The sequence below is a fragment of the Manacus candei genome, unplaced genomic scaffold, assembly GCF_025592945.1.
Source record: "Manacus candei isolate 608988 ecotype Guabito, Panama unplaced genomic scaffold, ASM2559294v1 h1tg000060l, whole genome shotgun sequence".
Classification (NCBI taxonomy): domain Eukaryota; kingdom Metazoa; phylum Chordata; class Aves; order Passeriformes; family Pipridae; genus Manacus; species Manacus candei.
Window position 1 is genome coordinate 8,735,007 of NW_026138108.1, and position 22,664 is coordinate 8,757,670.

General features: G+C 40.7%; 1 protein-coding gene across 5 annotated transcripts in view; it reads left to right on the forward strand.

Moving 5' to 3' along the window:
* TUB (TUB bipartite transcription factor) overlaps positions 1–17,031 on the forward strand; it is a 154,990-nt gene extending 137,959 nt beyond the window's left edge. For 2 of the 5 annotated variants that reach the window (XM_051804253.1, XM_051804255.1), the window contains 3 exons: positions 2,533–2,631; positions 3,031–3,202; positions 4,565–17,031. In XM_051804253.1, the coding sequence (XP_051660213.1) occupies positions 2,533–2,631; positions 3,031–3,202; positions 4,565–4,698 (405 nt within the window). In that variant the 3' untranslated portion in view covers positions 4,699–17,031. The remainder of the gene's footprint in view (positions 1–2,532; positions 2,632–3,030; positions 3,203–4,564) is intronic. The other 3 variants (XM_051804256.1, XM_051804257.1, XM_051804254.1) reach the window with 2 other exon arrangements.
* The last annotated feature ends 5,633 nt before the right edge of the window (positions 17,032–22,664 follow it).

Below are 22,664 nucleotides of genomic sequence, written 5' to 3' on the forward strand. Positions count from 1 at the left end.
TGCCGCTAAAGCAAGATGCTTACATAGTTTCTTGGAAGTGTGTAAGGTTTTAAAAACAACCCTGTGGAGAGGCTCTGTGTTCTTTCAATCCAGTTTATTGTGACACATGCCCACAGAACAGCTGACTGGATTGGCTAAGGCAGAGAGTGCAGCTTCCGAGCAGTACTGGGCCAAGTCCTTAGCTGGTATTGATGATTGGTGTCCTGGTTGAGTCAATGGGTCTCTGCTAGCTAACAACACTTGTGTTCCTGTTTAAACTAAGACTGTCAGTGGCATTAGAAAGGTGTAAAAACAGAATTTGGCCTCTGTTCCCCCAATAATGCCGTTTGTAGTCTTGAATTTACACACACAAAATCATGGAGGAGGGAAATAAAAGAGAAGCAGGGAATGAGACAGGAGATAGGGGGAATTAATTTTATTTGGATGCAGGTGTATTGGAAAGATTTGCTTTTAATTAAAACTCTTCTTTTTGTCCTGTTTTCCTCATGTATTCCATGTTTATGTAATTCCAGTTGAGTACCATGATTTTATCAAAAGGGCAGCATTTGCAATACAATGTATGATAATTGGTGATGGTTGTAGTGTGCAACTAGTGACCTTTCTCTTATCATGTGGCAGAAGTTCCAATTTTAGTGTTTCTGAGTAAATCCAAAGAGTATGGTACTGTTTTTTCAGAGTGATAATACTGCTTGTTGGGAGGGAAGTGATTCAGCACTATTATTTAATTTTACCTTGAACAATGTCTTCAACCAGTCAGCATCTAAATTAATTATGTATAGCATAACTGCTGCCTGATGAGAAGAAAAGCTTGTAAGGCATTGCAGAGAAGGCTAAAACTGCCAGTAGTTAGTGGAAAATAAGCATAAGCATGAATTTTTTTCTTAGAACTTGTCCTCTGCTGTGCTGAGTCTCTCTTACTGGCAGTCATAGTGGTTTTCGTCTCACCGTGACGCAGAACCAAGGATAATGCTTCCAACTGAACTGATAACATGTTTTACTCTGCCAAAGATGCGACATAAATGATTCAAAAAAGAGGCAGAATTTTCTCATTAATGTACAGAGTTCGGAAGATAATATGAATATACCTGGATTGCTTCAGGAGTATTCAGTAAAATAACTCAGTGGAATTTTTCTTGCACGCATGAAAAACTTTAAAGAGTTGTGGAAAATCTCAAGATGGTTTGTTGAAACAAAGTTATTTCAAAGGTCTGATGGATGACAAAACTGCACAAGTAATTTTTAGGCATATTTTTCAGATGTTTCTGGTGAGTTGAGATGCTTGGATTTTTTACTCGCAAGAGTAGAAATGTTTTAAAAAGCTTAGTGTTCCTTAAAATCAGGACACTTTGATTAAAAGTATAAAAGCAGAGACATCTGAATGTGTAATTTCTAAATGTCCCAGTGGTAAAGCTCCACCAGCTGGAGGCCAGGGCTGTCTGGTTCTTGGCATCTTGTGGTATGTTGCTGGGAATAGCACCAGTGGGAATGTCCTTCCTGAGATTCCTTAGTGTATGTCCACGGCCCTTCATTTCAGAATGGTAGAGGGGAAAAAAAATCCATATGACTGGAAAAAAAAATTATCATGAAACTTGAGGATATGAACTTCCAGAGGTTTCACTGTTTCATTTGCTGGAGTTAATGCTAAAATCAGCTTTTACTGAGTGGATTGGGAAATATTGCCCTTTACTTTTTCAAAAGCATAGGATGACTTAGAGAAATATTTGGCCCTAATTGCTTCTGAGGGAGAAAAAAAAGAAGTGTCAGATAAAAATAAGGCTTTAGGCTGGTTTAGATTTTAATGGTTGTGTTTTGAGAGGACAGTGAGAGCTGTCCTCTGCTGGAGAGCTTTTACTGGAGAGCTTTTGTAAAAATATGGTCAAAAGCATCAGATCATGTTTAATGCAAGAACTTGTATTTTCCATGGATTTACTTTTGCTGCCCCTGTGATTTCTTTACTTTCCCTGTCTTCATAGCTAGAAAATTTGCTTTCATGCTAATGTGTTTGTTTTTTACCATGTTCATCTCTAAGCATAACATATCTGAAGACTTTGAAAACCACAGCACTGCTAACAGATGCTCTTACTGGCAGCTTCTTCTTGTTTGCTTTTGTGCTGGCTCTGGAATAAATGGAGCTGGTCCCATATCTTTAATTTTGTCTCGCATCAAAATGTGTGACTGCATTTTATGATTTTTAAATTGCAACTACTTTATTTTGGGATCTAGCAGTAGCCAAGCAATCTGGTTAATTCATATCCTTTTTTAACAAAGGGATTTTTGTTTTTAAATTATATTAAGGTGCTGGCAGCCAATGCTAGGAATGTTTTTGGAAACCTCTCTATTTCCATTTTTCCTGTTGTTGGAGCTTCTAAGACAAAGCTAGAATGTTTGGCAGTGCCAGTGAAGGTGGGAGTTTCAAGATGTTTTTCTAGTTGACTAACAAATAAGTTCCCATGGCTGCCGCTGTGTCTCTCTGTTGAAGAAATTAACTTTAAAAATAAAGAACATGATGAAATCTTTTCTAAACATTTTTAGGAAACAAATGTCTTGGGGTTTAAAGGACCTCGTAAAATGAGTGTGATCATACCAGGAATGAATATGGACCACGAAAGAGTTTCCATCAGGCCACGAAATGTAAGTCACACCGTCAGCCAACACTAAAAAATAACTTGAATTCTCTTTCAGTTAGAGTCGGGGTTTTATAATTGCATTTCTGAAGGTCTAGAGGTAAATAAAGTGGTGTTTGAATGACTGCATAACAATAGGATGTGTGACTAGTCCTGTGACTCACAAAAGCATAACAATTAATGTATTTTGGTAACAAAAGTTACAACTAACATTTTCCAAATGGTGGAAAGGACATTCACATGAAGATCCTCAGAGTTCTCTCTTTCGTTCATTGAAGCTGTTTTAAGGATTGAGGGTAACAGTTCAGTTTTTGGGCTAGGATTTATGAATTCTTATCTTCTTTTCTAATGTATTTTTTGTCATGTGATTATGTTAAAGCAAAGTGTGTATCTGTGATGTGTGCAGGAACATGAGACACTTCTTGCAAGATGGCAGAACAAAAACACAGAGAGTGTCATTGAGCTGCATAACAAAACACCAGTCTGGAATGATGACACCCAGTCCTATGTTTTAAATTTCCATGGTCGAGTCACACTGGCCTCGGTGAAAAACTTCCAAATTATTCATGACAATGATCGTAAGTACAGCTCTCAGTGATGTGTAGGAAGAGTACTGCATGCGCAGCCTGGGAGGGATTCTGCACTTACAGTTGTTATCTGAGCAGGTTTAATTGAATTCTGTGGGTCCAGCTTAGTGCTGCTCTGCCATATGGCCGTGGCATTGATACAAGTTAGGTGTTTAAATGCTCATGCTTGCAACAGGGGATAGCTATGTGCTGTCTGAGTTTTCTGCTGTGGTTGCCCAGCTTATGAACTGAGCAACAGTTTAAAGTCATGTCTACTCTCAGACCAGCTGCCTCGCAGTCCTGCAGTCAGCAGGACCGTGGGGCCGGGTCACTCTGCTCAAGCACGTGTATCACATAATCCTTCCTTGGTTTTTTTTGTTTGCTCTGGTCCCCACACACTGCCCAGCTGGAGGTGGCAGTCAGACCAGTCCCACTGCACATCCACCTTGCCATTACTAGTCTTTGTGGCATTAGCCCTACAGAACATTGCCAATGTCAGAACAGCCTTTCACACTGTCCCCAGGCCCTTACTGATGGGCTGCTTTCTGCCATCAGCGTGCAGCTCCCTTTTTTTCTCAAGCTCAGGTACAGTTGTCGGAGCCGGGATAAAGGCAAGTGCTCGAATGGAGCAGCACTGCCCCACTTCATGCCCACTTTAGGCAGGCACAGTCACTAGTGCTGGAGCCCACCAGGCTAGACCAGTGCCATGCAGACTGCAGAGAAACTGGTGAAAATGGCTGTGCTAGTCTCTGAGAGCAACACTGGATTTGAAACATTGATGTATGCATTTGCTGCATTTTATAGGGGGAAACAGGTACACCTGCTTCTGCAATTAAACATTTCCAACTGTGAATGAGGCTTAGATTTCCTCTTGCTGACAAAGAGTATAAAAGGGAAAAAAGTTGGGAAGAATTTCTGAACATGCTATAACAGAGAGATATGATTAGGTCTAGATAATAATTATACCTTTTCTTCCCCAATTATTTTTGCTTGTCCACTTGCCTGAAGTTAAGTGAGAATAGAATTAACTAGTTCTTGGTGCACGTGAAATTTGGCACTAGATCTGTGAAAGAGGTTTGAACATTCTATAAAGAAGCCATTTTCTCTCTCTGTGCTTGCAAAAAACTTTTTATCTGTGTCCTTCTTTTAACAGTAACAAATCTTGCAACCCTCGATCACTCAAGCTATCCTTGCCTCTCCCTCTGCTATCAGCACACCCACTTGCATGAATAAGTGTTGTGAAGTTTCAGGAGTGAGCACGTTTTGTTTGTGTATCGTTGAACTGGGCCAGAGGATGATGTTGAATGCATACTGATTTAGTAAGGACTGCAAACAAAAATAATGCTCTGTCACCTTTTATGACCTTTCTTGCAGCTGACTATATAGTGATGCAGTTTGGCCGCGTGGCTGAGGATGTGTTCACCATGGACTACAACTACCCAATGTGTGCACTTCAAGCCTTTGCAATTGCCCTTTCCAGTTTTGACAGCAAGCTGGCTTGTGAGTAAAGGGGCGTGGGTGAGCATCCTCTCAAAGGAAGCAGTTTGCCATATGATTCCCAAATCCTGCTGGTGTCACTTGTGGTCCATAATAAAAAGGTCAGGGAAAATGCAGTTGTGGAGGACTACTCTATTGCTGAAGAGAAAGTAAAAGGAATCTTCTAAAAATTCAGGACATTCAGGAAATTATATTTTCCTTTTTTTTTTTTTTCCCTGTCATATTTTTCTGGAAGTGACATCAAGGTTTTGTAAATAGAAGTTCTATCTCATGTCCCTGGTTATGTTATGGATATGTGCCATGATGTACTGTACCGTGGCTCTAGTAGCACCATTACAGTGGTGTCTTTTTTAAATCCAGAAAGGGCGTGAACGCTCGAAAAGTTCCTTTTTACATGTAAGAATTATTCTGAGGCTGCAATCCATACCTCAAGGTTGCATTCCTACATCGACTAATCAGAGCTTCACATCGTCCAGCGTTAAAGAAAGATCAGAAAAAAAGATGCACTTTTTTTTTGATTGTGCAAGGATCTCTTGTAGTATAAAGCCAAGTCTGAAGGTTGAAAACCTATACTGGACTGAACTTGATGCATTGCTATTGTACATGTAGTAGGGCATGATGAATTTTAATTGCAGTAGGAGGAAATGGAGAAGTAGAAAGCACAAAACAATGTTGCACAAGTCACTTGAATTCTAAGCTGTTGTTATGTTTTAACATCTACATGCTTTTTAATTTGTTTCAAATGAAAATGTATTTGAAGTACAGAAAAGGGAAAGGGAAACATCTAGATGCCAAGAAAGCATAACTTATGTTGAATTTGGCATTTCATGTGCTGGGAGTTTATATCCTTGTATTTCTCTGGTAATTCAAACAGATATTTTGTATGAAGTGATATAAACAGTTGGATAAAGGCTCTCTGCAGCAAATCTTATTATTTTGAACAGGCTGTGTAAAGCTGAGGAAGGTAAATGGAAATATTTTATTAAATTTGTCTGGCCTTTTGAGCTTTTACAATTTGTTGATTGCATTTTTGAACTTTCAGCGACAACCACTTTTCATATTTATTTCCCATTGTAAGAATGCTTGAAATCGATTGAAACTGTGTATGTTGTTCTCTGATGTAAATGTGCCAGCTACTGAGCTAAATCCTTCTAGGCAAATCTAGTGTATACTGCATACAAATGAGACACTGGCAGGACACAGAATACCTTTAAATAGTGTGGAATTTTTGGTTCCTTTTTTCTGATTTATCTGGAATATATAAAAAAATACCGTTTCAAAACACAAGCAAAGAAAAAAACATTCTATTATCTTCTCTCCTGAACATCTCAAAAGCCCAGAGCTGCAACTGAAAGCACACTGTAAAACACCTTTAAAAATAACAGTCTTTCTGCCATTGTTCTGTTCAATGTTATCCATAATAGTACACAAAGTAATAGAATTTTTATGTAGTTCATGAGAAGGGTATTGAAATGTGAGTCAAGTGAAGAAGTTGTAGCGTTTTATACTGTGTGGATTCAGGTCCTCCTTTTTACTCTTTATAGACTCTTGCATTGCACAACCAAAGATTATGTAATGCAAAAATGAGATCAAATCACTGTCTCGTAGTTGCCAGTCCTTTTTGACTATAAGGGACAGTCCACAAGGCTCTCCTTAAGATTGTGCCATTTAGACTGTATAATTTCAACTAATAAAAAAAAATATACTCTCTTCTTCACCTTTGCCTTCAGGTCTCCTTCCCAGTATATAAATAAGGAAATTTCATGGAAGAGATGAAAATAAGTGATTGCCAGCATTTTTTATAACCTTTTAAACATTCTATGGAGAAGAGTCTGAGTCTGCTGGCTTTGAACAGTGTTTTGTCGATGGACTCAGCCTGTCAAATATTATCTTCAGTTAACAGGAAGGAAGTTCTGCCTTTTTTTTCAAATCTTTTTGCAAGAAGCCTTTCCATGCAATGGTGTAAAATGAAAAGACAGCTTTTATTAGAGAAAAATGAGCAGTCAGTTCCCTCAATGAATGACCAAAGTGATGAGTCATGAGCTGCAGCCTGATCCTTAGGCTTTGCACTTGGATATTTTTCTCTGTAGCTGGTGGTTTCCCACCATTTCACATCCCTATCTGTCATCTCACTTTAAATTTAACAGAGAAGACCCTTAGGCCTTTGCTTACCTCATATCAGTCTTTAAAAACTAGCTCAAATGACAACCAGAATTTTTTGTTTAGACTACTGCAGAACCAGTCAAGAATTCCCACTGCTGGCATTTAGGTGTGATATGGATTTCAAGAACTCTGCAGCACGGGAACAGTTGAATCTGCATGGCTTTAATTCTGTGCCTTGCCAGTCATACGCTTTCTTTAAAGCCTGAGAAAGTGGCACCTGACATAGTTTTCTGCTTCCCTCTGTGCACAGCACTGTGTCAAAGGAACTAAGTGTCTTATGGTGCAAATACACAATCTGCTGGCTTTTGTAGTGGAGTTGGTTTAGGAAGGGTTATTTTTAACGCAGATTGTAACAATGGTCTGACTCACATCATGACCCCACTGGGAATTGGCATGAAAGGAAGCTCATGTGCAGTGAACTCCTGCACAAGGGTGAGAATGAGGGGCTGGGGAAAGGCAGCGAGTTCAGCTTCTTGGGATAGTTTTGCTGCCAGCACATTGTGTAACTTCACTCTCACTGCATGTTCTTCCCAACCAGGTATTTTTTTTAACCTGTAACCATGCCAGGAGGAAAGTGGTGACTCAAATTCCCATCATCTTAGCAGAATTGTATGAGGCCATCAGCCAACGAGCTGCTGAGGAAAAATCTCCCCACCATAAATTGAGGTCACTAGGGGGGGATGTTAACCTGGGACTGAAGAATGAGGAGCTCTCATTAAATCTGGTCTAGTTGGAATAGGATTTGTTCCTAGTAGCCTTTGCCAAAACCCTGATTCCTCACTGTTGTTGAGCAATGTACTGGGTTCTTTTGATTCACCTGACCTTTACCATCTGCTCTGGAAGCAGGGACTTTTAATTTAAAAACTATATTATTTCTGATGGGCATTTTCTGGTGAACATCTTTACTGCATGTCAACGTGAGGTGATATCACAAGTTTTCCAGCACATCTCTAAATTTTGTTCTCCTAACATCTCCTAAATTTTGTTCTCTTAGCATAGAGTCATACCTGAAATTACACTGTCCTCACAAAGTTAGATTTTTTCCACACCAGTAATAAAATCTTGATACCAGTAAGTATTTTCAGAGATATATGCATACTAAAGTAACCAAGGTGTAGTTAGTGGCACACTCATATTAATAACTTCTGCTGGCCCTGCATGTCAATGTGCAACAGGGCATAACCTTGTTTACTCAGCGTGACAAAGAATATAATGGCCCTGAGCTGTGTATTTACTTCACATAGTCCTAGTGAGTGTCTGGATACAGTAGATTTAATATTATTTAAAATCCCAATATTGATGATTTTTTGCATCTGCTGTTGATTTTGGCAGAGCTGTAAACAAATTCCTTGCCTGAATTGCTTATAGGCAAATACTGCATGCTTTAATGAGAGTTCTTAATCTAACTTGTCACTCTGTTTACATCAAACAGTTTCTTCCTGGCCCTTTATCTAATTTTCTTCATCTCTGATGTTCTGTTCCTTCTCATTCCCTTCACAATTCTTTTATCTGTTCTTTAAGGATGTGCAACTCAAAAGTGTTTGACAATATTGCTCAGTGATCTCTCCACAGATGAATAATGCCTTTGGTGCACATTCAGTGATGCTCCTACAATAGAAGCCTTATCAGAGGGATGAATTTGGCCCTTTGGCTTTTCAGTAGAGTAAATTAACACATTAAAAGGTAGCAGATAAAAAAGCTTGCCTAAAATATAATCAGAATTTTTCTCAGTAAACATTCAGTAACTGGAGTTTCCAAACCATTGGTTGCAAATCAATGAGCAGAGCTGTCCACAAACCCGGAGGCTGGCTGTTAGATTCCCTTTGTAGTGCTGCCTTATTTTTCCTTTTTTCAAAAGGTTGAAAGTGATTTTGTGAGCTGAAGTGTGTTGGTTGCCTATAATAGAGTTTGTTTTTTAGAAGCTAGACATCACTCTCCTCCTTTTGTAGGATAATATATGGCACATAAAATAGTAATGTCATAGGCTATTGTTACAAATTCTGATGCTAAGAAATCTGTGAGAATGGTTTTGTAATAATTACTGGGCAAATCTCTGGCTATTCAAGTTCCTTACAATAGTGCTGGAGTTCCCAGCTGGCTGTCCTCATGAGGTACTACAACTGAAGGAGCTGTAGTGAAAAGGGCTCTGTAATAAAATCTGGTGGCTGCACAATCGAAAAACATTATTGTGGAGTCAAATGACACCACTGAGTTTTATCAGTCATGGTGAACCAATGCCATCAATTCAAACTTTGAGGTTTTGCTCCCTTATGATGAACAAAGGAGGGATTTTAAACAAGCAGAGACACCACTGAGTCCCTAAAAGTATTGAGTGTTAGACTTGCTTTTCTGCTATAAAAATCTTACCCCTACCCGAGAGCTACCCATTAAAAAGAAGGAAATCAATCCAGTCCTTAGTATGGAAAATCACTCCCAGTTCTTGTATCTTACATTTTTGCAAATTTTATTATTAATTTTTTAATTTATTAGTGATTTCACATAGGATGCAACAAGGACTGGGAAAAAAGTGTTCTTGCCCTGAAGGAATGATGAGCCTAGACCCCTACTGGAATATTTTGTCTTTGTTTATTTTGATAGGACAGAACAGGAGGTTACCTGGTGTTCCTGGCAGGGAAAGTTTCTCCTAACGTGTGGCAGGTGTCAGAGGAAAGATTTTGGGTTTGATCCTGTGGCATCTTAACTATCTGCCCCATTGCTCAGCTAAAACATCATTTTCCAGACTTTCCTGCTTTTAGAGAAGCATGTACTCACGAGTAAATAACTCTGCTTGGCAATTAAGGACAGCACAGCAGTCACCTTTATTAGAATTATGACCTGATAACTCAGATTTCTCAGAAGGCCTCATTTTGATTACTAGAATAAAATAGTTTTATACACATAAGTCTTGCAATAGAATTAATTTAACTGTAGGTGCAAGCTTCTCTTGTACGTGCTACTTAATGAAAACAGGTTTCTGTTGCTCCTCGTGTACGAAAAGTACCTTCCAGGGTTCTGCTCTGCAAGTGTTTGAAATTAATTATGTAGACACTTTTCAGTTCTTTTTGTTGCTCACCAAGGAGCTAAGAAAAGAATTTGCACAACTCTGTCAATGCTTTGGTATTTTGCTATGAACTATAGCTCAGTAGCTGATACTCACAAATGCCTGTATATTGGACGAAAATGCATTAAAACTTATTTTGTATGTTGTATTTTATTTAACTGCCTAGAAATTATAGATTCCCCTTTTTCAGTAAGGGTATGTTTATCTATACCTTCACTGATGAGAAGACTTGAATTAACTGGCTTTCTTGAAACTGTTTGATGGAACCAGTACTCTGGTTTGCTAGATGGCTTTAGGAAGAGGATTCCATTCAGGAAAATTATGCTTACATTTTTGAGAAAAAAAACCACTTTCCTATTCACGTTATAATTGGATTACACAATAACTCTGGAAGCTTTTCGTGGTTTTATTTAAGTCTGCAATGACCGTTTGAAAATTACTCTGGCAAAAGCTTGTTAAGCACATGAACTGGAACGAAGTCCTACTTGAGAGTAGCAGGTAGTACCTAGCAAGTACCAGTGAATACTCATGCATCTCTATTGGTGCTTGGGTGCAAAAAAAGCCCTGAAGAGTCCAAATCTGTGTTAAAATCAGCCTAGTCTTTCAGATTGTCCAACAGCTGATAGAACACAGGCCTGGGGATCAGGTCACCTGGCTGGTAATCTCAACTGACTGTCTGACTTTGTGCAAATCTTGGAATGTCTTTGTGCCTCCATTCCAACAAGTTGAATGGAAATACTAGTTTTTAGCCTGCCTATGTCTTTCTCTTATCTTCTGAGAAGTTTCTCAGGAATATTTTGAGGCTGGTGGATGACAAGTGGTGTTGCCATGCTCAGAACCCTATTAATGCTCACTGAAGGAACCTCAGTAAAAATATGAAGTTTTCTGCCACCTGTGTAGAAACTGAATAGCTAAACAATCTCTTAGGATAAAATATGATGCTGTTGAATTCTATGGAAATCTTGTCAATGATTTCAGTGAGGCTTCAGTTTTTCTACCTTGTGTTATTTTTAGTTACTGAAAGTGCAGAAAAAACAGTAGGACAAACCATCTGATACACATTTCCTTCTCACAGCGATGTGTTGTTTGTTGTGTTTTACTTTGCAGCATCAGTTGTTTTAAAACTATTATTCCTGAACACGTTGCAGAGGTTCAGTTAATGCAACCACCTATTTATGCTTTTATGGAGCAAACCAAGACCCTTGGTGATTGTGCTGCAAATTGCATTTTTGTGCTGTTGTTCATTTGTTTTTTTCACTTGGATGTGACTCAGTTGTTCAAAACTGTTTTTACTGCAGACTTTGACTCTGTCACGTACATCTGATTTAAAAACAATGAGTCTTATCATTTATGACTACTTTTATACTGAAATGGGATGTTTACAATGCAATGTTTCTCACATTTCACCCTGTATCTGTGGCTTCCTACTGAGGCTATCCCAGTTGGCACAATGCCATTAGAAGTGTCAGTAATTTATAAAGTGGACTCTCTCAAAGTACCAGAATGCAATTTATAAACATTTTTATAAATTTTAACGTTAAAATCTAGCTGATTATAATGCTTACAGATTGCGTGACATTTCAACGAGATTATTTGTTCAAAATTTTCTTTCCTTAAGCTTGTTTTGAAGTTTGAGCTCTCATTTATGATGCAAGCTTCTGATCCTGCAGCTTCATCTGTGCAAGCCAAACAGAGCTTGGCCTGTGCAGATTGCCAGGCTTTGACTGCAGGAATCTGTCAGTGTGATGAGGAACACAGTAAGTAATGAGATTTCTGAAGTCCTAACAAGAGTGCCCTTCCTAATTCTCTTAGGCACTCTGGAACATCACGTAAGAAATCACGTACCTTTCCTATGTTGACTCACCAAAATAATAGCAGGAATATTTTCATTCCATTTGAATTTTAAATTTTTTTTTAAAGGCTATGCCTACTGTCTAGGTAAGTGTAACCTTAACAACATTTAGTCTTGATGTCTTGGAAAACTATATCATAAGATCACTTATTTTGCCGGTGCAGAAAATCTCATCATTACACAAAACCAGAGTATGTTGTGTGGCAGTGGGCTTTGGGCACTGCTCATGGGATAATTAAGCTTGGAAAAGACCTCCAAGTTCATCAAGTCCAACCTTTGATGTACTATTAATTTCAGTGTTCAAACAAGTTTGTGAGGTCTGGCACCTTGTAACAGGAGGTCTTCATTCCAGTCTGAGAGAGCTGAAGATAACCCAATTATTACCATCCTGTTCTCTTCCCTAGGGACAATCTCCTGTCCTTGCTGGCTAGATGTAGAACTGTATTGATCCTGATGTGTCTTTAAACATTACAGCATTTTTTAGCTATTTTGAAAATGTTTTCAAAGATGTGGTTTAAGTTCAAATAAAATAGTCTTTGAAGTAGTTATAGGTGTACCGAGTTGATTTAGTTGAGAGGCAGCTGCCTTTTCCAGCCATTTCCTCAGTTGTTGTATGAGCAGTGCTTGATAGTTCTGCTGGAAAAAACATAACATAGCTATTATAATATGCTTTCTTTGAGTTTTGCCTTATGATTCTGCTGTTTTGTGCACCTCTGCATTTATTTCTGAAGGGCAGTACTTCCAGTGCTGAACACAAATAGAGCAGTGTTTTCTAATAAAGTCTCTGCCTCATTTTCTGCTGTGGAGATTTACATGTGGAGATTTGGTATTTGATACTAAAAATATAAACTTTTCATCCAAGAAACAAACCAGAATTTCTAGGCAAAGTCACTGACACTTAGTGCTATGTGCCTGGATTGACAGAGGGCTTATTTTTGCCAACCAGGAATCCTATTACTGGCAGAGTAGTGTGTGCATGAAACATCCTATGATACCCTGTTGCATACTACATCTGGGACACAGTTTGAGGGCCTATCTATGATAACAGCCCCCTCTCACCAAAATGGCACAATGTTCCTTTCTGGGGGGCTTTCTGTTGATACCTTTATGATTGTTGAACTATCTTCCATCCTGGGGTCAATCTGTGATAAATATCAGCCTTAACAAATGTCCCCAAGCTAAAACCAGCACTTTGGAAAGGTGCTAGTAAAGCCTCACATAAGTCTGGGAGCAGCAGGTGAGTATTATTATACAGCGTTCTCATTAGGCAATTGAAGTTGCACTGTAATCAAGTTTCATGCAAATTAATTTATGAAGATGGCCCAGAACAAACACAAGGGTCCTGTGCAAGTGTCAGGAACTGAGAAGTTGCTCTGCAAAAAACTTAAATCAAGTCCACTGAGTTTTCCGAGGTAAAGAAAAAAAAACAACAATGGGGCTCTATTTCATTTCTAACTTTATTTATTTGTAGATTCAGTGCTTTATAATGTAGGCTAAAAAGATAGATTTTCTGTGTTCTGTTAATTCTAACTTCTGGGTTAAGTAGGACTGCATCAGTGATGTGTACTCCTGATTTGTAGCAGTGTCATCTCAAAAAGCTGATTGTGGAATATGGCTCTTTAACTGTGATAAACTCTCAACAGTTACTGAATTCAGTGACACCATGACAAGGTTTTTTGTTGGATTTCTTTTCTTTAAAAAGGAATCACCCCCAACCCCTGTTTTTGAAAGCACTGGTTACTCTGTCTTTTGGACTACATAGCACAAGTCCATGAGGATGAACTCCTATTTGGTAGCACTTCAAATACTTTTTTGAAGGTGATAGATGCTTTTCAGCTTCTTAGTAATCTATGTTACTGCAATTGCCTTGTTTTGTTCTCAGTTCCCTGATTTCCCCACCCTGCCCCCCCCAGTCTATAACTTTCTCTCCTTTCAAAGATGTACAGGTTTTTCCATATGGGGACACTCCAGAACACTAAGTCAGTAAAACCTCTATAAAGTCAATGTCTGTGAACTAAAGTGTGTTAAATCCCTGTGTATATGTTCCCATTTTGAAATAAGGTGGCCTTCAGTTCAGGTTGTGTAATCCTCCACCCGGGTATTCATCACATTGTGCAGTTCAAGGTCGTTGGTGAATTTTAAAGTGCTGAACAGGTTTCTGACCAAGATATTGGAGAACATATGTAAAGGGATTCATCCTTCTGTACTCTCAGGGTGGCATTTAGGACTTAGAGTGCAGCATTCCTAACAGTTGGCTCCTTGAATTGCACCTGCCAAGCTCAGCACCTGCACCCTTGAGGCCACGTTTCTGAAGTCCTCTTTTCCCTACTGCAGTAGTTTTCAGCACTCCCTGATTTATTGCCACCTGTATGGTGAATTTAAGCTTCCTGACAAGAGTGTGCTTTCTTCTTGGGTTTTTGTGGATGTTGGGGTCTGGGGACTGTATGCTGAAAGCAGCTGCTTTACCAGTGCAGCAGAGCTTGATGCTAGGGGCGTGATGTAAATGATGCCAGTATAGCTAGGTTTATTTTTACAGTGCCCATCAGAGGTATGCTTGTTTGTCAGAAAATAATCTTCCTTTCTCTTTTTCTTCTTCATTTATATCTGCCTGGATCTGGAGGATGACAGCCCCTCTTAGCATTCATGCAAGCAGCCACCATATCAGAAAAACACACACAACGGGTTTATTACGGACGGGTTTATCACTAAGCAGTGCAACTCTTACATGCTTACTGTCACCCTGCCCTGTTACAGTGCATGTTTTTCCCTGTGTGCTGTTTCCTACCTTGTGTGTCTGTCACCAGTCAGAGGACACGGCTGCAAAGACATGCATGGAAGCTTAGCAAAGAAAATGCTGAACCGAAGCCATTAAAATACAGCTCTCCCAATACTGAAGAAAGAGCTCCTCCTGAAGGCAAAAATTGGGACCTGTGGTTCTTTAAGTTATTTGAAGTTTCCGTGTGTTTGCATTGCATATAAGAAGATAACACCCTTTTATTATACTTGCACTATTTTGAGTTCTAAGCCCCAAAAAAGGCATCACAGAATCCAAGGAGCGCAGTTACAGAGGAGCAAACCAAAGTGCAAACAAGCTCCATTTACAGATGTGGAGGAACTCCAGCGTGCAGACGAGGCAATAGGATGTGCTGGGGAATGACAGTAGGGTGATTTTTTGCTGGAGAATTGGCCACACTGCTTGGCATCGCTTAGAGTGAGTCACGGATTTCAGTGGTGGTTGATACACTAGGATGGTCACAGCCTGTGTTGTGTTATGTTGGTAAGAACTCTGCCCACACCACGTGTTTCTCTCCTGAACAGCCCGATTTATGTGCATATCTCTTCACGGTGACACTTTCACCCATTTATTTCTGTTTCAGGCCTAATCCCAAGCCTGCTGGTATAACTGAACATTTCTTTCTAACTTCTCTTGTGTCTCCATAATGCCACATTTCCATGTCTGTCCCACAGTCCTGATGTCTTCCTGTCTGTTTTTGTTTAAAAGTGGGCTTAGATGGATTGCAAAAATTGGGCATTACTGGCATGAATACTTCAGAAAGTTGGATTTGGAAAGGAGGCCAAAGTTGGCTCTTACACACATCCCATGAAGACTTGTTGACACTCAAAGGGAGATGTAGAATGTCTGTTGGTGAAAAAGTTGACCTTTTCCATTAGGACGTGTTGTCAAATTCTGTGATGTCCTTACTGCAACTAAACAGAGCATTTAGAAAAACAAAATGCTGCCCATGATTTAGGGGATAAAATAGTGGATAACTGAACCTGCACAAGAATTAGCAAATCACAGAGGGAGTTTCTCTAAGGAACAAGGTCTGTAAGAAACAAATCTTTTAGGGTGGGTTACTGAAAAACATGTATGAAAAAGATAAATATTGGGAGTTTATTACTTTTATTAGTAGTATCTTAAAAGCATAAAAATCTTTTCTTGTGATTGAAACTAACAGTTTATTTCAAATTAAAATCCTGTGCTTGGGGACAGGAAAATCAGGTCATCTGGCAGTTATAAACCATAAAGGGGGCATACATACATGTCCACTACAGATGGATTCCCAGTATTAGGGGTGGGCTTAATTTATGACTTTCCCAATGTGTTCCAGAGGTAGATGTGCAAATATTTGTGCTGTACACACACACACATATAAATATGGATATAGTCTTAAAAAAATTTCTTTGGTGGTATTACTCAGTTTTCTTTCCCTCTGTTCACAGTGACATATAAACCATTATATTAATTTGCCTTGGTGTTAATTATTTCAAAATCTCTCTAAAAGAGTCAAATATTTGAAACTTCTATAACAATTTTGAACAAGTGATTTTTTTTTCTGTTGAAAAGATTAAAAATATTCTCTCTCATGCTTTCCATGTAAGTGTCTGTACCTTTTACAGAGAGCCATCTGCTCTTCCTTTGAGGTGGCTTTTCAGTGGGATTGATCCGTGCAGTGAGTCAATTTCTACCCTGTGATTACAAGACTGGGGCTTTTGTTTCTCCTTTTTGAACAATTTCTTATATTCAACGGCAAGAAACAAGGGGAAAAGTATCTGTGGAGGATGTTTTGTAATTCGTTGCACCTTTAGGAAATAGTTTTGAGGTGGTTCATTTCTGAGAGTTCCTAATAGACATGGAGCTGGTTTTGTACTTTCCAACATCATCTTCATCCAACTAATGACAGTCTGAAAGATCCAGTGTTTGGGAGCAGCTGAAGAAATACCCATTTTAGAATGTGTTGTGACTATATCTGCCTGTAAAGAAAAATAACCTTTGTTTCTGACATGTTTACTTACACTTCAAGAAGTACAAAATGTGCTACATGAATGTTTCTATCCCCAGAAAATGAAAAAGCAGTTTAATTAGGGGGGGTTTATTTTTTTTTTTTTATTCCCGCAGTAAACATTTTCTTATTCATCTCTTTGCCTTTCTTAAATAAACCAATGGTATACAGTAGAATTTGGATATGTTTAAGTCTAGATTTCCTTTATATTCTATGGGTTTAAAGAGTGGAATATATCAAAATTGACAAAAAATGACTTAATTGTGAGAACTAATATTTAACCAGACATGTTTTGTCATAGTGGCTGTAACACGTTATGCTTGTTTGCACACAAGACTGTCTTGGCCTGTTTTGACTATTCAGGCATCTCCTTTTTGTTCAGACCTATAGAGACTTTTAGATAAACCTGCAAGAATGTGCTTTTACAAATTAAATTTTTTAAAGAAACTCTTTGTTATTCCGGAGTAAATGTATTTATTTACCAGTATGTGCAACGACTGATTTTTGTACTTTCACATAATTTACCCTGTGTATGTCATAGAGGTCCCAGTGTTTGTGAATACAGAACACTGTGCAGAAATATTAAACTTGTTTGAAACAACTAAGTCTTTCCCTACCCAAGGTCAGAAACACCTTGATAAATTATATACACTGAGTATGGAGGTTATTTAACACAAGGAGTTTCCAGTGCCATTTAAACTGTATTTTTACCTTGAATGCCAACAGGAATGCCTTAAGATGTTATACTATCAGTCCAGATTTTACCAGATCTGTAGTCATTTTTGGTCTGCAAGTTTTTCTTAAACTGTGAGCTCAAAGTCTTGAAGTGAGTACATGCTGTAGAAATACTCCTCTCTCCCATTTCCATGAAGAGGACAGTGAGATTCCTCATGAACACCGGCCGAGCAGAGGCCGCTCGTTTGCCGCCTTGGGTGTCTCTTTCTTGCTGCCTCAGTGCTCTTTGTTGTGAGAGAAACCAACTCTTTCCAGGTCTGGCTGTTGGTAAGAACTGAACTTTTGGCCTGCTCATTTCTATCACTTTGTGATTTTGGAATAATTCTGGAAAATGGACAGAAAAACCTAGGATGCAGTTCAGTTAGGACAAGAGCAAAGAACTCATGCTTAGATAGGAATGATCAGCTGCCCAGTATCAAAAATCCCCAAGCTTCAAACCTGTCCAAAGCTGCTGGCAAGCAGAAGAAAAGCACCTGTCTTCCATGTCTCTGATAAAACAGATTCAAAACTGCAATCAGGTTAGACATGAGAAAATTTTCTGAATACAAGGCTTGGGAACCTTGGCACAGACTTTTTATCTGGGAAACTTTCAGTGACAGGAGCCTCACAATTTCCTCTGTCAGGAACAATATAGCTTTGGGTAATCGTGCACTTTGGCAGGTGTTTGATCACAACAGGTAGTTACCAGCAGAGGAGGAGTGGTTTCTGTGCACTAAGATCACTGAAAAAAATGAGAGGTTTCTATTTGCTGTCTAGGAATCTGCCCACCCTGAAAACTGGTGAAGCTCCAAAGATGAGAAAAATCACTTGACTAGATCAACCTTTCCAGCTGTATTTGTGCATGGGATGCTCAGTCTGTCTGATCTGCTGTTCCATTCATTTGCTTTGAAATACGTGTTTGGTAGAAAACCATTAAAAAACAGGTAATTTTCTAACTTTTACCTGGGTTCTCTTGTCCAGTGTTTGTGATACATGAGGTTAGAAACAGTATTTTTATTAGGATGTGCAAGTAAATATCATTTAAATAGAAGATTATTGCAGTAAATTGTTCTGAGGCCTCAAAGTTAAGCATAGTTTACTTAGTCAGATGGAAAATTAAAAAATCCAACATATGGACACTAATTGCTAATGCAAAGAGTTAGGTGATAAACTTCCTACATGTTTATCTGTTTTTCACATACTATTTGTTAACTAATGCTCTTTAGGGTATTTTTTGGACCAGCAGTTCTTACTTTGTACTTCTTTTCTGATCCCATGGAATGCCTGAAATGATCTGTAACCATTATCAAATATTGAAGAAGAACTAAGCCCTTTTAGGGTTTTAACATCTAGTTTTATTAGAATGTTTAGTTTTGGCAACACATATGCTGTTTTTTTTTAGCTTTAACAGAAGTATAGCCATTTAATTTGCTAGGTAGGAAACATCATAAGTAGAGGAGCTTTAATAACCCTGACTGCCTCCACTGGGTGTCCATCTGAGTGTCTATAACTTTTTTCTGAATTCCCAGGTTTGCTGATGTTCTGACCCATGATTTTCATTTACTTATTTAATAGAAGTTCTTTGAGAATCCTGATTTTGTTCAGATAAGCTCTACTTCAAATTATGAATGTTTTCTGTTAGAACAATTAATAATTATGAAAGCTGGGCACACACGTGATGGTCCTTTTTTAAAATGCTCACCTAAGTAGACATTTCTGTTTCAGAGGGGGGAAAGCTGAAGCAAAGGGAGAAAAGGAAATGTTATCTAAACAGGAAGAACTCCAGTTTGCAGCCTGCTGTTAAGCTGCTGCACAAGACATGGCTGGCTGCATTCAGAGAGCACTTACTGGTAGCAGGGGAGGGGCTGCCAAGGCCATCAAGACCTCAGAGCTGAGCTCTTGAGACTCTCTGACACCACACAGCCTACCTGTATTAGTGTCATTCTTTCCTGTTGGTGCTGCAAAGAAATACAAAAGCATTAGCTCTGTCACAGGTGTTAAAAGTGAGTCCTAGCAACTGGCCTCTGTGTTAGTAAAGGAAAACTCATTGGTTTTTCATTTTGTTTTGCTTTTTTTCACTAATGCTGTGAGAGAATTAGTTCTTGACTCACACTCCAGAGCAGTTTGTGTTTGGTGTGTCTGTGGGGACCATGTTACCCGTGCTGAGGGGCTGGAAAAGAAATTCTGGACTTTTGCTTGTCCACCAAAAATTTCAGTAAGGAGTGTGGGAGGGTGGAAGACAACAAGGTCAAAACCCAGACAGGAGTTAGGAATTAAAATTTTATAACTAATTGGGAAACTTAGCATGTAACACACAAATGAATTGCTCATACAAGAACATAACTCCCAATGCCAAGTGGAACAGCTCCAAAGGACGTACTGATCGATTCCAGCCCCAGGGGACAACTGAAGTTGTCAGTCCTCACTCCACACCACAGCATGAGGATCTACAAATGCTTCCCACTGCTGTAGTGAGGGTCCTCACTAATTACAGCCAGCTGCCTTCATTAAGCAATAACAATCGTGTGGGTCTTCTCTTGAGGAATACACCTGGTGCAGGTAGTTTGGTGTGTGAGGCCTGACCGGGTGCTGACCCTTTTCTTAACAAAGGGCAAGTGAGACCTGCAGCACTTGTCACCTGGGTGGTGGCTCGTCACCCAGAAATGCTGCAGAACCCAATGAACAATGAGAAGACCCCAGACCAAATATCACCATGGGACCAAGAGGCACATGTAAGGGGCGTGAAGGGCATGTGAGGAGCACAGGTGCACAGACAGTAAGGGTACAAAAGCCAGGGAATTCCAGAGGCACCCATCTTGAGCAGTTCTTATGTCCCTGCACCACAATTAAATTACTTAAAGGAACCAGACAGTCTGCTATGGGAAAACCAGGGTAGAGCTGGTGAGGGAAACTTGTCTGTGTGAGTGTGGGGTGTGTAGGGAGTAAAACAGGGCACCTGCTGGTTCACTGGAGCCACCCACTGCAAAGGGGCTTCGGTTTCAGCAGTTAAAGTCTTGGGTGGCAGGAGTGTGACTGCCAGAGTGGCTCCAGAACAGTCAGATGGGAAAGTTTCCTTAACAGTTTGGCAATCTAGCTGGCACCCTAGGCCACCACCTTCGGAGTCTCCCTTCTCCAAACATCCAGCTGCTGGCACTGTGTGAGTTCACCTGAGAGCTGTGGAGCAGGGAGAAGCCAAAGGGTGAGTGTTAAAATTCCCTGTGCAGATTTAGTTTAAATTATAAGGGTGGGTTTGACTCTGCCCTGTGGTGAAGCATTTTGCTCAAGATTTTGAAGATCCTGCAGGGGGTTATAATCCCTCAAAGGCACCTGAGTTTCGAGTCCCTCATCAGGTGTAGGGGGTTAGAGTCCCTTGTAAGGCATGTGTAGAAGGGGAACTCAAGTCCCTTTTTTTCATGTAAAATGGGGGTTTAAGTCCCTCTCAGTGCCTGAAACGATGGGAAATAGACCCAGCACTACAAAAGGGACACCCTTGGCTGAGGGTTTGCAAAATTGGCAGAAAGTGTCTGGTACAGCAGAGTTATCCAAAGAACATGCAATAGCGCCGTGCCAAGAGGATTGGGCAGCTCTAACCTGGAGTGGCAGCTTGGCAGAATGGTAGCCATCACCAGGAGCTTCTGATCAACACAAATTCACTTTCCTGCAGTGATATCTGGCAGATGGAGTCCCCAGATTACCTGGATTGTTGGTATGTCTGGAACAATTGCACCTGCCATGTTGGGACAACGTCAGGGAGGGTAGACTGTGGGCCAGACCTGTAACTGGGGGATACAGACTGGCTCTGACGGCTGGGTTGGTTGGGCTGGGGTGTGAAGCAGGGCTGCAGGGCTGGGTGCTGGCTCTGGATGCGGCACAGGCCCTTCCCATGGGTTGCCCCAGCTGCTGTGAGTGGCATTGCCGTGCCCCCCTACCTACCCCACCCCGTCAGTGCACACCCAGCGCCAGGGGCTGGATGTGTGCAGTTCTGTGGGGGTGGCCCTGGGCTCGCACCCTCCTCGGCCGGTGCCCAGGAGCCAGCCTGGAGCTGGTGCAGGCCAGAGGAATCCAGCTGTTACGTTAAAGCAAAGTGTCAGGAAGGCCCGTGGTGGGTGCAGGTGCAATGGGATGCCTGCCCACGGGAATTGGGTTTATAGCTTGGGGAGCATTGTGGTTCTGGTGATGCCCAGTGAGCACTTGCCAGCCTGTGACAATCCAGGGAGAGGGTGTCAGCCTCACACTCAGCTGCACCTGTACCCACAGCAGGTCTCCAACGTGATCAGCGCATCTCCTACCATTTCCTTGAGAATACTGGGGCATGATTTAAGGGCTTGGTTGAACACAGAGGTGAGGCTGACAGGTATCTTCCACTCAACCAGACTGTTCAAAGCTCCAGCCAACCTGACTTTGAATATTTACAGGGATGGGGCATCCACACCTTCTCTGGGCCACCTGCTACAGTGCCTCCCCAGCCTCATGACCAGAGGCAGTTGCCTCAACCTGCCATGAGCCCTGACTCCTCACCATCTCCTCACCAGGACTGGGCCCATACCACATGCATTGGAGTCCTTCCTGGGCTGGGGAGACCAGAAGAGGACAGAGGAATCCATAGGCAGTCACCAAAGTCCCAACTAAGAGAAGAAGAAAGCATTTTTACTGTTATTTTCTTGGTTTATTGGTTTGGGTTTTTTTAATTTATTTCCCAACTTGAAAAGAACTCCTTGTGAAGCAGCTAAAAGGGCCCTTCATGCTGAAGGCCAGCACTTCTTCCTGGCAGAACTGCCATCTGCTGCTTCTCCAAAAGAACAGCTGCCTACATTCTTGGCTTGATCTGTTACTATTCTTCATGCAAGGCTGCAGAGGGTCTGACTTCACCTTCACTCACTCATCGGGGAACCTTCTCGTCCTCAGATTGAAGAAACCCCACCTCCAGGCCCCAGGGATGCCAGTCACCCTCTGAGGGACAGCTGTCACCTTAGCACAGCAGGCTGGTGGAAGCTAATTCAACTCACTTCCCTTTTCTTGAGGCTCAGAGCAGGGGAGCTGGCACCCCTTCAGGGGGCGTGGGGGCAGGGGATGGGAAGGAAGGGCTCATACTACCCGTGGCAATCAGCAAAATAATCTGTTGATGCCAGGAGATGGAATGAGTGAGCCAGCAGGATGGCCAGAAGCGGAGGCTGGGAGTCCCATCTGATCACAAGAGTGGAGGCTGGGCCGATTGTAGGGTGCTGGCCAGGCACTCCTGAGAAGCTGTGATCACTTCCCCATGTGATCCCGTGTTGGCTATGACCAATGGCTGCATTATCTACACTAACTCCTAGAATGACCTCCATAATATTACCTGGCATATTTGGAAAGAAGAAGTTCCTAGGGCTGAATGCCTTCATTATTTTACTGAATTTAAAAAAG